Raw genomic sequence first — 15,064 nt, forward strand, 5'->3', positions numbered from 1 at the left:
AAATTGGGCAAGATAATATGTATGCATGCATAAATGCTTGTATTTGGAAGAGTTTGGGTATGATCATACACAACATTAAAACCACCCGCCTAATACCGTTTGTTCTGTTCGTGCTGCTAAAACAGCGCTGATGCTTTGAGGCCTAGACTCCACAAGACCTCTGAATGAGTCCTGTAGTATCTGGCACCAAGACACAAGCAGCAGATCCTTTAAGTCCTGCAAGTGGCAAGGTGGGGCCTCCATGGATCGGATTTGTTGTTCCAGCACATCCCACAGATGCTAAATCAGATTGAGATCAGTGGAATTTGGAGGCCAAGGCAACATCTTGAACTCTTAGTCATGCTCCTCAAACCATTCCTGTATAATTTTTGTAACGTGGTGGGTTATTTGTGGCAGGGTGAAAAAGGGCCACTACCATCAGGGAACACCATTGTGTGTGCTAGAAGAGTTCTGATGCATTGAGGTATAGACTCCACAAAACCTCTGAACGCTTCCTGTTGTATCTGGTACCAAGACATGAGCAGCAGCAGATCCTTTAAGTCCTGCAAGTTGCATGGTGGGGTCTCCATGGATCAAATTGAGATATCGAGATTTTGGAGGCCAAGGCAAGGCCATGAATTTTGTCATATTCCTAGAAACATTCCTGAACTATTTTTGCAGTGTGGCAGAGTGCATAATCCGAAAATGTTACTGCCATCTGGGAACACCATTGCCATGTAGGGGTGTAGGTGGTCTGAAACCAGCTCTAGGTACCACATGGATCCAGGCCCCAAGCAGAACATTGCCAAGAACATAATACCAATTCCTTGAGCCTGCCCTCTTCCAATATTGCATCCTAGCGCAATTTCACCTCCAGGTAAACAACGCACACGCACCTGGCCATTCACCTCATCTATAGAAATCAGACCAGGCGACCTTCTGCTTTTGCTCCGTGGTCCAGTTCTGAGGCTCACATCCCCATTGAAGGCACGTTCAGTGGTGGACAGGGATCATCTTGGGAAATATGACCAGTCTGCAGCGGCACAGGCCTATATACAGCAGACTGCGATGCAGTGTCTGACACCCTTCGATCATGGACATCATTAGTTATTCTATGTGATCGGACCAGACGGGCTGGCCTTCGTTCCCCACGTGCAGTACTGATACAGTGGTAGATCATGTTGACATATCTACCAAAAAAGTAGATCGTGTTGCTTGAATTCGTCCGCCCTTCTGTATAGTAGACAGCTCCCTTTCTATCCCTGTTACCTAGTCCAGTAACACAGGTGTAGCCCAGAGACACAAGTGTTATCAGGAAGCACCGCAAAGGATGAGAGTTACAGTTCAGTTATCCCCTTCATGCTTCTGAAATGATATGTTATCCAAACTACAAGTCACATAAAACTCTGCTCATGAGGTTGTGCATACTAAACCCCTACCCTACAGTGTGTCGATAGACAGACAGATATGTAGAGGAATTTCATGTGTTTGCCAGTGGCCATCACATACCTAATGTATATATAGTTAAACAGGTCCATAGACCAGAATGCGAGGAACCTAAATGTTCATGCAGTTTAATGGAATGGGCAATGTTGGTAATGTACTGGGTCAGAAATTGAATACAAAAAAACTACTTTACAGAATGTTAAAATTTGCAATTTTTTAAACACAATATACAGCTGTACTTTTTGGGACTGAACTGTAGGTTACAGTGATACAACAGGGACCCTTGTATTTTAAAAGGAGCATATGTATACATACATAGAATGGGTATGTTTCGACTGATAGCATAAACATGGAAAATTGTCCCCCAATCCCGGTTTTCGTGTAGGGCAAGTATCCAGGCGGCCGGGGGGATGGTTAGATATTTAGGTTGTGCTATGCCTACCTAACAGCGTTCAAGACCTCCTTTTGTAGGACGGCATAGCAAGGGGTACTTGAGGAGACCAAACACAAAACAAAACACAAACCAAATAAATTCCATTTATCGAACGGTTTTATTGCCTTTTTAAGAAAAAAAGTCCTGTAAAATATAAATACAAAGGCAGGTGGTTTACTTACAAAGTTTAAACACAGATCTCAAAACATTGCACACACATCTCAGGAAATTATTTTTTTCTATATACAGTTCAACACTTTATTTTTACAATCTTAATATGTTACAAGGAAAAAAATAGTTCAAAGTCTTTATTTTTAAATTAGAGCATATAATGTTTGAACTTATGTATATATTTATAAATGTATAGGAGGTGTGAGTGTGTGTATATATAATGATATATACGCCCGCACACATGTACTATACACACACAATTTTTGTGTGAAAACTAAATTATTTTTTTCTCAAAACTCTTAAATTATAATACAAAATCTCAAACACATTCTATGGAATATATATATTCCATTTATATTACGAATGCATATATATATATATATGTATTCCATTTATATTACAAAATTCTGGATTATATCCAATATTTATTTTACCTTAAACAGGTAATTTTGTAAACATAAAAAAAAGTCTTGAAGTGCCTTTCATTGTTCCACACGACTGAATACAATAAAAATTATAAAGTATCTCTCGTGCATTCAGTGCTTTGTAAAAAGTCAAAGTATATTTATATATTTATATATATAAAAAAAAAAAAAAAGCGTGTTAAGGTAAAAACAAAATTTCACCAAAGAAAATGTGCACTGAAAATTTCAAAAATTATAAAGTCCATATAAAATTCTGTTTGCGGAACAACAAAAACAAAAAAAAAACAAAACAAAAAACTATTTTTTAATTACAAGGATAAAGAATTTGTATTTACACTGGAACTTTATTTATATAGTGTTCTTTAAATTATTTACAAATTAAGGATCAAAATAATGTATTACACTTTAAGGAATTCTGGTTCTAACAGCTGGTGCAAGAACGGTCTTCAGGTTCCAGCCATTCAAGGGAAGAACCAAGTAATGTTTGCAGTTCACTAGTACACTCCACCAGTTCTAAGACTTCTTTACTGTCGGGACTGAATCCTGCCAGGTTATCAGGAGATGAAAAGAGCTGGCTTAATGATACTTGCTTGTAGAATTCTGCTTCGGCAACACTGACAATTTCAAGGTGAGGGTGTTCGCAACTGAACTGCTGTGAGGACATTTTCAGTCGTTTCGTCACATCAGAAAGAAGAAACCAGTTCCTAGGCCTGTATAACAAATTGAAATATATCTGGATTACGATTTGGAATTCATCTAAAAGTTATTTCACATAAAACATTTAATTCCCTGTGCACGGGCTGGATTCTAAAAGTTACAAATCATATGGCCAAAATACAACTGTAAACACCAGCAAACGTCTCATCTACCAGATTCCTCTATACATATCTCAAAACAGAATGCACCTGTCACGGGTGATTACATAGGTCTTATCTGTTCTATGTTAAAGTTTGTATACGTGTTTATTGATATGGTTTTTGTATTTTATTGTATCCTATTGTAACGATGCAATGTTTTGCGGACCCAAGACATACTTGAAATCTCAATGTATCCTTCCTAATAAAATATTTTATAAATAAATATCTATCTATATGTTTGGACTGTTTTGCATCAACTGCATGCAGAGGGGCTTGGCAAGCAAACCAGTGTATACCCATAATGCATACTTTGTCATCCTAGAAAACAATGCATGCTACCCAGCTCAGGGATTTTTCTCATGTGAGATAAGAGAATGCCTTGTGGAAGCCTAGGATTAATGGTCAGCACTCCACAAAGGCAGGAAGGCACATCCAATTTAGACTATACAAGGAATACTATCATGATGGAGATTTTGGAAAAAAACAAAGCCCCCTTTAGTGATAACTGAACCTGTGTGCACAAAATAAAAAAATAAAAGCTTCACACTTCACTTCACACTTTCGATCCACTGGTAGATATTGGATATTGGCTAAATGCGGGTTTATAAATTAAACAGTAATGTTCTCAGAACAGATGCCTGACCCAAACCTTATTTTGCCAACTATCCAAATATAATTCAAAAGAGTGCAACTGTGTCTGTTCAAATTGGATATAGTTTCTAACGAGAAATTAATGCCCACACCACCACTATCAATGCTACTTTCTAGACTAAATATAGGATATTTGAACTGGAAAATATGGCTGCTTTATGCCATAGTCTTGCCAATGAATGTGTGCCCAGGTTAGCCTTAGAAATCAGTTTGTCTACGCAGGCATAAATAGGAGCTTTATAGGGTTTTAATAGAACTGTTGCTATTTTAGTTCTGATACATGACAGGACGTGCAAATATAAAAACAAATGCATTTTAAAAAAAGTCTACTCAATCTGTGGCACACTCTCATACACCTCAAACACGCAATTAGTATTCCAATCTCACAAAAATGCACTTTTATAGCTAAATTAATTTATAGAAGGCAATTCGAATTCTCCAGTATGTCCACTTTTTTTTTTTACTCAGTGTGAATGTGTGTGGGAATGGGGGGAGGGACAGACAAGCTCCATCTTTCAAGAGGGCATTTTGTTAGCAAGTGACAAGAAGCTGTCTGGTCAGCACAAGCTAGCACAGTCCTGCATTGGGAATAGAGCTTATCACAGTGGCAGTCTGCCCTATTATTTGCTGCTTTCATTGCAAGTGATGGGATACAGTACGGACAATCCTCTGATGTGCAGTGGGAATCCCGTGGCAGGTTGCCATAGTGATAGCTCTGCTATTTATTTTGACTTTTTATTTATTTATTTTTTTTATATCTTTCTGCAATTTTTTTCCCTTTCAAATAAAAAAAAAACAATGATGTGATTTTGAGTCGCAGGACAAGTACGGCATCTTTCTAAATTAATGTTACGGAGAAGCTTTAGCTAATCCTTACTGCTTGCGCTCGATGACAACAAGAACGAGTATGAGAGACTAAACTACACAATAAAAAAAAAAAAAAAAAAAATCGAAAAAGCTTGATATTGACTGGGCTTACTAAAACAATTGAAAAAGAAAAAAAGGGAGCAGTACCCAAATATTTACATATTTTTTTCTAATACTAAATGTTTCTTTAATATTGTGCAAACCACAATATTGATTTTCTTCACCTAAAGAGTACTGGCCCATCGCAATTCAATATAGCCACTCCTGATCCCAATAATACAGGGAGGTTCGAGAACAAGGAGCAGCAGAAGGGTCAAAAAAGGTCACCACGCAGTGTGAAATTAACAATGACAACAATTCATGGTGTACGGGGCATACATGTGGGAACATACACGGACAATGCGTTTTAACAACGCCATTCTATATACCATTATATGTTTAGCAGCATATGCTCATGTCTTACACAATGAACTTATTGAACGTGACGGAGAAGATTATGGGGGCTAATTATCAGCATTAAACTGGGCTATATTCTTCCTGGGAAATAGTATTGCATTTATGTATGCCATCACAATATTTCAGTTAAGGAATAATGGATGGAACATGCATATCCTACTGTATTAGGTGAAGTAAAAAATCTTCAACGCCTCTTAATAAGCCTTGATCATGGTTTTAGAATAATTAAATATGCAGAAATATGGTGCTATGTTTATCCTCCTCTCAAATATATATATTTTTTTTGGAAAGAGACTATTACACCTTGCTTTTTACATGTTCTCTTGCTGTATGCAATATCAGACTATCAACTGACATTTTCTGCTGTGCAACTTGACTGATGGCTGATGTGAGACAATCGGCTGATCAGCCTATTAATATGCCCACCCTGTATGTCCTGAAGATTGTATATGTGGTTTTGCCAAAATACTAGTTATTAATGTACACATTAGTGCTCCATGCTAAACCTTCCCCATCACTCTTGGCACTAGTATTTGACATGGTACTGTGCACATCAGCAAAGCATACATTGAGCTGCTGCCCTTTACAGTTTAGAAATAAGAGACTTTGACCACTTACCCCTGGGACAGCGAGACCTGAATATTGTAGCATGGCAAGAAAGGTTTGTCTGAGAATTCAAACTCAAATACATCCACATAGCCATCATCATCATCATCTCCTGGGCCAGGTGGGTTTGCCAGGATGTCAAATCCACTTTCCTCCTTAGAATCTGTTGGCATTGAATAGGGTTAATAAGTAAATAATTGGCATATGATTGCCCACAAACAATACTAGTTGGTTGTCAGTTAAATAAAAAGCAGTAGTTGAGAACTCCATTTATCCGCATTCTCATTAGAAAAGCTAACGCCAATGCAAGATTCTAATCGGCAACTTTGATAACTTGTCCTAGTCCTGATGTTTTTGACATTCCCCCAGAGGGTCTTTTGCTGCGTATTGTGAGCCATGCTTGACCAAGTCTAATGCTCAATGGACTATGGGAGAGGAGAGTTTAAGGAATTCCCGGCATTAGAGCAGGGGAGTCTCTAAATGGCGGTGATCAATCCAGACATGAATGCACAGAATTATTCAGCCTCCTGGACAGATGTACATTTTGCAATACATATTTGATATGTACATTACATGTGCACTAATGTGGCAGGCAGGTAGGCTAAAAACCCAAAATGTCCCCAAGCCCTCAAGATGTGCAGAAATACAGACTCAGGGCTGCAATAGGCTAAATGCAGCCATTAAAATAATGTTTTTTTAATCCCCTTCTAGCTATACCTGCAACAGCTAAGGAATCGAAACATTCATTTTAGGTCTTATCCCCAAGGCCTGCCCAGACACAAGATGAATACCCTAATCACATCCTTCCCTTATAGTTGATAGGTTGTTACTAGTGTAAATTGGATGTATAGCACATGCTTAAAAACGATTTCAAGTAAATTAAGTGAATAAACCGGGGCCAATTCCACATGTGTTATTAGGAGTTTATCTTTGCTCATTGTCCCATGTGGCTTTATGTAAGGATTTAAAATAGGCCGATGTATGTTAGACTGAACAGCATACCTTGTAAAAAAAAAAAAAAAAATACGTGTTCCTTTGTGGCGAATGGCACATAAGGCATGTGCTCAATAAAACATTTATTTTTAAAGTGTTTTATATTTAAAACAAGTGTCAGCATTAAAATGAATTCCCATCTGCCAAATAATTAAAACGAACAAGCAAATTTGGTTAGGAGGTATGCGGACCTCTCTATTAAGGTTTCAAGTCAATGGGACATCTATACGCTGTTGGTGAAGATAAAGAAACAAGCAGGTGCCTGAACATGCCATCTCTATGAAGATGTGTGTAAGAATAAGGATACCATCAGAAAACAGAGCAACCCTACAGAAATGCCCTATAATATTTACTGAAACAAATTGCAGCCAAGTGCATTTGTAGATTGATTCAAACAAATCTACATCTTTCGAGCACAATGGCATTCTTAATTCCCCCTTTCTCATGTTAATAGACATTAAACGTGTTCTTACCACAGACAGAGCTTCCATGGAACTCCCAGCACAATCCAGGATCGTCCCAGCTTCGCCCCTGCAGGTCAGTTAAATACTCTGTGGTGGAAATGAAAGAACAAAAAAAATAAAAAAATACTTATTAGAACGAAAAAGAAGGCAACAGAAGATGACACTCTTAATAATAACAATAGTTACTGTTAGCACACCTCTCCATGCATTGTTTGCAGACATGCTGTAATTAATTTACCTTTATGTTTTGTTTAGTTCACAACCCTTATTAAACTGACTATTTGTGGTTAAAAGATGTCCCAATCAATTGTTTCTTATATGTAGAAACAAAGTGTATTGGGATGGGCGGCTGCACATACCTAAACGTTATCAATATAAGTATTCAAAAGTCAATTTAAAAAACCCAACAAAATAAAATTACAACTTTAAGCCTCTTGCTTACATCGCTAATGTAAATTGGAGCCATATATACTTCCTTTGACCGGACAAATAATATTGTGGTGTGTTTAACCCCTTAAGGACACATGACGTGTGTGACACGTCATGATTCCCTTTTATTCCAGAAGTTTGGTCCTTAAGGGGTTAAGCAGTGTTCATGCCATTCGCAGCCCCAAGGTTGCGAGCATGAGACACGGCTGTGCTCATTTCTGATTGCCGGCTTGCAAAATCTAAAACTGCATTTTGTTCTTGTTTAATCGTAAAAGAAGAAATAAAAGGATGCAAAAGCAGGCTTTGTTGCGAGGTATAAATAGCCTGCACTGCTAATAATTGCTGTAGTAATCTGGTATGGATACACAAGAATTTGTTTTGGTTCTTGGTGGCATTTACGATGTCAAATAGAAGGGCTTTATAATCAGCATCTATCGCATTACACAGTATAAACAACAAAGATGTGACAGGAGGGGCAGCCCCCGATATCATATGAGCCATTAGACCTGCGGGTTAAATCAGGCTTCCATCCAGTCACCAGGATTTCTCATTATGCGACAGCTAAGATCACATACTCTTGCTGCCTAATTTAGCTGTCTTAGCACGGTAGGAAAAAAAAAAAAAAAAAGTCACATCTAACACAGCTAGTCTGCCAGCGAACGTCTCCTGCTGTCTTATGATCGGAAAATGCCCTTGATATGACTGAATATTGCAAGTCTTTCCAAATAGGAGAAAAGCACCGCAAACCTAATAAAGATTCATTCCCAATGCGCTGAGGCAAGCTACTGAAAATGCTCTAAACTAATCACATCAGATGACGCACAAAGACAAAAAAAATTCCAAAAAATATACTGTATGCACAGATTACAATAATGCCACACACTGCCTCAGAGATCTGTGTATACCGCAGTCTTTTTACATTATCTGACAAGAACATACACTCCTGACGCAGTGATTGAAAAACTTGGCATCAACCAATCAAGTTTAGATTCAACAACTGTTTGCACCTTGGTGAATTTCATTGGATTCCGCTAGGGTGTTCGTACTGAATGGAATCACACAGAAAGATTGAAGAGGACTACGGGGGAGCTGGTATGAACGATACAGAGTAGGTGGACTGCTTTAGGAGCCTGGATATTTTGTTTTGAGTCCTAAGGCCTATAAAACGACGCTCTGTTTTAGGACCTCTAGTCAACAACTGCTCCCTTAGTTAAACATGACTATATTCACTAATCTGAATTGCTAAGCCCACAAACTAACCCTGACCAAGTCCTAAAACCAATCCATTCCTAACCTCTATTTAAGAAGTGATTAGAGTGATACTATAGTATTACGAATACAAACCTGGAATAAGGGGGGAAAGCATTGAATCAATGCTTTTCACGGACGCTGGATGCCCTCATGCAGACCGTGAGGATGTCCAGGGTCAGTCAGGCGACCTAAGGTCCGGTAAGATCCCGGAAGCGCCTCGAGGGGCTGTCTGGTAGACAACCAAAATAAGATGTCTTAGTACTGCAATGCAAACATTGCAGTTTCTCTAAAACTGCAATGTTTTACATTGCAGGACTAAGGGCTATAGGGACACTGTACCCAGGTCTCTTCAAATAGCTGAAGTGGACTGGGTGGCTACAGTGTCCCTTTAATTTGACCACACGTAACCAGGCTGAAGTGAAAAAATAAAAAGGTACAATCATTAGCAGTAACCAGTTTAAAATCTATCACTGTTCAATCTGCTGCTCATATCTGGCAAATTTTCTAACTACTAAAATTAGTTTTTCCCCTCTAAATTGCAACACTCTCATTAAACATGCAACTTCATTATAAAGCCTTTGCTTATCAACAGATAGAAAATAAGCTGAAGAGGAGCTACAAATACCATGATGCTCAATAATTCGATATATATGTCATGCACTGTGTACCTACTGGCATGTGGTACTTTCTAGGCCTGTCATGTTAAAGTATTCATTAATTAAAATAAAGTAAATAATACACTATCGTGTTGATAACGGACTCTGCATTCCGAGAAACGGCTACCAACATGCCTACTAAGAGAAGCTGTGCATGTTACTGTCACGCAATCAAAATAAAACCCCTATGATATTATTTTTAATATCCAATTTGGTTTCCACCTAGACCATCATCAGTTGCACCTGACATCATAAATGTGACTACTTAGTTACCAATCATCATTACTGCTAAAACCCACGCTTTGAGGAAAATGAAAAAATAAATAAAATTAATGAACATAAGAACCTGAATATTCATGTTTTCCTATACACATCAGACCTCCAAATAAGCCATTACCAGGATAGCCTGCATTGAAGTGTCCAATCACAACACATTTGCACAGTTTCAGCTATTGGAGAGACTAATTGAGAGTTTCCAAAGAAGAGAACTCTTAATGTCCTTCGCATTTTAGACTCAATAGTCAAACCGTCACAAAGGTAAATTGCCTGAATGCACTAATTATACTGTACGTTGATAATTAGCTGCCTCAGTCTCTCTCTCTCCAGCTGGTATTTTTCAGTGGTTACAGAGGACTGTAGAATTAACAGAGACTGACAAGCACACAAAAAGAAGAAAAAAAAAAAACTCACCGGTAAGAAAGGTTTCCATCGCCTCACTGTGCGTCATTTTTGCAATCGTTCGACCAGAGTATGTGGCCAGCGTGGGATCGGCTCCATAGGACAACAACAAACGGACAATTTCTAAATGGTCATTCTCCACAGCATCATGGATTGGTCTGAGGGACAAGACATCGAGTCAAAAGTCTAAATCACGATACACGGTTAATTTTACTTTCAGCATATTAATAATAGTCAAATATTTAATGTAGAAAGATGCAATTGGCTTTTTTTTTTCCAGATTGCCTGTACAATATCTCCAGAGAAATGTTTCATATAATGATGTGAATTGCAGATATCACAACACTAGGGTGTGTTGATTTAAATTAATGCAGTTAAAAGGATGTGCAAACCAAACAATGGATAAGCTCACTGGCACATAACATTTACTAACAGCAAATTCTCAAAACACGGAATACTGCAGGAATGTTATATACCAACTAGAAATTGGTGATGAATTGGAATCTAGACTGCATCAAATCTTGACAGAATAAGCATTAAAGCTGAAAAACAGAATTTACGAATTGACGCACAAAATCCATTTTTTTTAATTTAGCTTGTAGAAAACAAGGTAGCCAATTGCATGTGGTTTTGCATTTAAATTACAAAAAAAAAAAATATCTCTGGAGACAGAATAGGAATTTTTTCCTCTTCATTCAGTAATAATTTCCATTCAGTTTCAATGTATAAGCTATGATTAATGCATTAGATTGCCCAGGTGGTGAATACCAGCATGCTTCAATACAGCCTCATTTCCCCTGCGGTTTACAGGGTACCCACGGCCAACCTGGAAAGTAGATGTTTGGTACTCAAGATAGGAAGATGCTCTACTAACCTGGTTCCATCTTGTGCGCTGCAGTTTACATCTGCTCCATGTTCTAAGAGGTGACGGACAATGCTCAGCCAGCCTCTTGCACAGGCTTCATGAAGTGCACAATATCCCGCATTATCCCGGTGGTTTATATCACATGACTTGCTTTCCAGGCAGTAGAGGACTACTTCCTGAATGACAAGAGAGAGCAAAAAAGTAACGGTTAAATCGGAGCCTTGAATGCCTGGAGCAATACTGCAAACAAACAGTCATAAAGCTATGCCTGGGATCAAATATATGGGCATGGAAACGGCTTAAAAATGTATGATGGAGTGTGTGATCACATTAATGCATTAATGTAAAGTAGCTATTATGTGACTCATTAAAAAATATATATCTTTATATAAAACATACTTGCAAAAAATAAATAACATACACACACACACACACACACACACACGTGCATACAAACTCTTAATAAATATCCGAGAATGTGTTTAAATGTAACGTAATTCATATAGGAGATCTGCCCACGAAATCTACAATTTACAGCAGAGACGGCACAGGTTTGTCTCCTACAACTCTCCCTAGATCACTGTGAGAGATGTACAGTAATGTTTTGAGCCACCTCTTCTTTCAAGAATATAGTAATTGGCTGGGTGTAGAAATTGCTTGGCATAAAAAATCTGTATATATAAAATGATTGCACATAAAGCCACTAGCATTCATTGAAAATATTAAGGCATAAAGGGCACAGGGTTCCCATGATGTTAATGCAGTCGGGATAATGCAGACCCACATGCCAGCCAGAGTCTCCACTGTGTTGTGGCACATTATGAAAGGAAGCAGACAATTACTGTAATTTGTATCAATATGAAAAGGTTATGCCATTATTCCTTGTCGACTCATTGGTGCTAAAGAGGCATCGTCCTTGATTTCTCAGACACGGGGAGGGGGGAACCAGTAGGAGAGAATACCAAAAAACAGGGGAATGCAAAGAGATGCTTAACCCCTTAAAGACAATAATGCAGCAATTTTGTCACAACAAATCAGCCTTTTAAAACCTTAGATCAGAGCTTCAACGCATATGGTGACATGACTCCTTTAAGGCTGGCAAAGCATCGTGGGAGATGTGGTTAAACAATATCTGGTGATCTACCATGCCTGATACACACCAGAATCAAGACTAATCTCCTGACGTTGGTTTTCCTGGCTTTTCCCAAGACCTCAGTTTGCAAATGAGATTAGTGATATGTCTAAACGACAACAGCGCCTCACAAATCTGCTATTAGAACATGTCGTGCATATCTATCTTGAATATTTTCACTTTAAAACCATGAATAATGTTCTGCTCTGACGGTGTGCATTCATATTTTTCCCACCCCCCACCCCAGAGCAATCTGAGCAATAGAAAGTCCCTCTTTTGCTAGCACTGTGAAAATATACTGGTCTATCGCCACCTCCATTTATCCTTTTTTTATTCTTCCTAGCTGTCTAAATACAGAGTGGGCTTTTGCTTGTGTGTTTGTAGATAGACATGAATTGCTTTCAGCCAAGTTATGGAGAGTGGCTCGCAGCACAGACAGTGAGAAGCAGCTGCAGGCGGGCTGGATGATTTGCATGCAAGGCAAACGGATATTCAGGCTGCACGCAGAACGTATTGCCATTTCTGAGAAACACTCAAATCCAGGAAACCTGCTCTGCTGATCTATAAAGGTTAAGGAGAATGCTCAGAGACGCTCTGCACGGTGATTCACTGCCTGGCACCGAGGTTTATTATTAGTCAGGAGGAAAGGAGGGGGTGAGGAATAGCTCCAGAGCCTTTAAACATTCGGATTCAAAGCAAACGAGGAACGCACGCTAATCTGTGCTCTGGGCGCACCTGACCTGAGAGCTGGTAGCTAGGATACCGCATGAAGCCTGTCGTTTAGTCGCTCTGCGCATATTAGACAAAAGTGAGAAGCGGCAAGCTAATGAAACGCTTGTCCCAGCCAAGGGGATAGAATTAAAAAGATACCCTTATGTCACATGTCACGATCAGGTGCAGGGTAATGGGATGATAGAGGGACAAAGATCGGCCTCCTGGCACAGAAGATGCCAAGCAAGCGCACATCAGTTACCCTGCAATTCATTCCCGTTGGCATGGTACGCTACGCAGCATTACAAATCAGCAGGGTGTCCTAGTGATGCACAGAGGGAAAGGCAGGGGGGATTTATTTCTCTAAATAATTCCGTTACAGTTTATCAAGGCTCTCAAACCTTTAAAGCTCACCCAATAGTTGAGGTATCCTCCGTAAAAAACAATTGTATGTGCTTTTGAATAACGGGGAACTCATTCATTTTTCTAAAAAGGCATTTATAAAGCACAGAAGTGATAGACAAAAAGTTGCGAAACATACCGTTTCCATAATTTCTGGAAGTTTTGAAATTGTCAAAAGATCAAATTATGTTAAAAAGGGACGGTAAGACTGTAGCAAATCTGATCTGATGACAAGTGATTTGAATGCCCGTTTAAAATATGGATGAGGCTAATGCAGCAATAAAAAAACAAACAAAAAAAAAACCAAAACACAAACACAGCAGATGTATCGGAGTGAAAGCAAACTGGAAACCCCCACTTCAGGTATTCTTAGTAATGCTAACAGACAATTTTCTACACCAATATTTCTCAGAAAAGGAAAACCACAAAATAAATTTCCCAATTACAGTTTCAAGAGGGCAACAGAGAAATTTACAAACAATACAACGGACTATTTATAATTCAATTATTCTACTGCCAGGATACAAAAAAAAAAAATCAGCAAGGGCTTGCGGTGAAGCACTACCCAAAGACAAAAGTCCTGAATATTAGAACTAAGAACCATTTTTAAAACACACTAGATCAGCTTGAAGGGGGAGGAGGGGTGTACATTTGAAGTGTGGGTGCGAATGTTTAAACAAATCTGTAATAGGCCAACATGGAGGGAGCTTGTGACAGGTATAGGAAACCATCTATCGGTGAAAAATAAAGCACAATAGATGATCTAATTCTAACACCAATAACTATTAGCAGGCTAAACATCAAGAGAGCTGGAATCCACAACAGCTAAGCAGGCTGCTAAACCCTAGTAGCAGCTTGATAGAAAATGTATAAACGGAAAAGCCATGCATTATCTATGAGAAGTTTGTTTTCTGCTATATTTTAAACAATCCACAAAAATTCTGAGAATCTAACCTCGTATCCAAGGCGAGCCGCTCTCTGTAAAAGAGTCTCTCCGGCGTTTTTGTTGACAATGAGACGGCGTGCTTCCGGTGGCATAGGACGGCTTGGCGTGGTCTCCTGCAGTGAGCTGGCTAGTAGGGAGGCCTGTGCGAAGAGAGACGTCTGCAGCGGTGTTTTGATTGGGCAGTCATCAGGCGTCAGCTCAATGGATTTTCTGAGGCTCCTCATGCTGGCCTGTCAATCACAAGGATGATTTAAACTGAAGCGGAACATACAAAGCATGTGCTTTTCCGTGCGGCGCTTTCAAACCTCACAGGGTTCTTCATTTGGCAACGATGAAGAGCCACATGTGGTTCTAAAGCCTCTGATCCCAGCCACATGCTGGTCTACACAAAAGGTATCATGCACGCGCCTTCATCTCTGTGCTTTTATTCTATATCAAGCACAGGTGGTGTACAATAGCACCTCTGGCAGGCCACACTTAACTCTTCGATGCCAGGAAAAAACATTGGCTTTCTCTACAGCGCAAGCATTTGCAAAAGGGTTAAAGTGAGCTTTCCAGTAGTGGAAATATAACAAAGCACTCTTTATTGATAAATATGGAGCCAAACTGCACATCTTAGAAAGAACTGTGAACGTTAGTCACAATA

The 15,064-nt window shown here is 39.0% G+C and overlaps 1 protein-coding gene across 3 annotated transcripts in view; it reads right to left on the bottom strand.

The window, feature by feature from the left end:
* Positions 1–1,957: 1,957 nt before the first annotated feature.
* Positions 1,958–15,064, bottom strand: part of BCOR (BCL6 corepressor) — a 132,587-nt gene continuing 119,480 nt past the window's right edge. For all 3 annotated transcript variants that reach the window (XM_063450108.1, XM_063450109.1, XM_063450107.1), the window contains 6 exons: positions 14,427–14,648; positions 11,237–11,403; positions 10,375–10,520; positions 7,358–7,435; positions 5,904–6,054; positions 1,958–3,164 (listed from right to left, as the gene is read on the bottom strand). In XM_063450108.1, the coding sequence (XP_063306178.1) occupies positions 2,876–3,164; positions 5,904–6,054; positions 7,358–7,435; positions 10,375–10,520; positions 11,237–11,403; positions 14,427–14,648 (1,053 nt within the window). In that variant the 3' untranslated portion in view covers positions 1,958–2,875. The remainder of the gene's footprint in view (positions 3,165–5,903; positions 6,055–7,357; positions 7,436–10,374; positions 10,521–11,236; positions 11,404–14,426; positions 14,649–15,064) is intronic.

The sequence above is a fragment of the Pelobates fuscus genome, chromosome 1, assembly GCF_036172605.1.
Source record: "Pelobates fuscus isolate aPelFus1 chromosome 1, aPelFus1.pri, whole genome shotgun sequence".
In the NCBI taxonomy this organism is placed as follows: domain Eukaryota; kingdom Metazoa; phylum Chordata; class Amphibia; order Anura; family Pelobatidae; genus Pelobates; species Pelobates fuscus.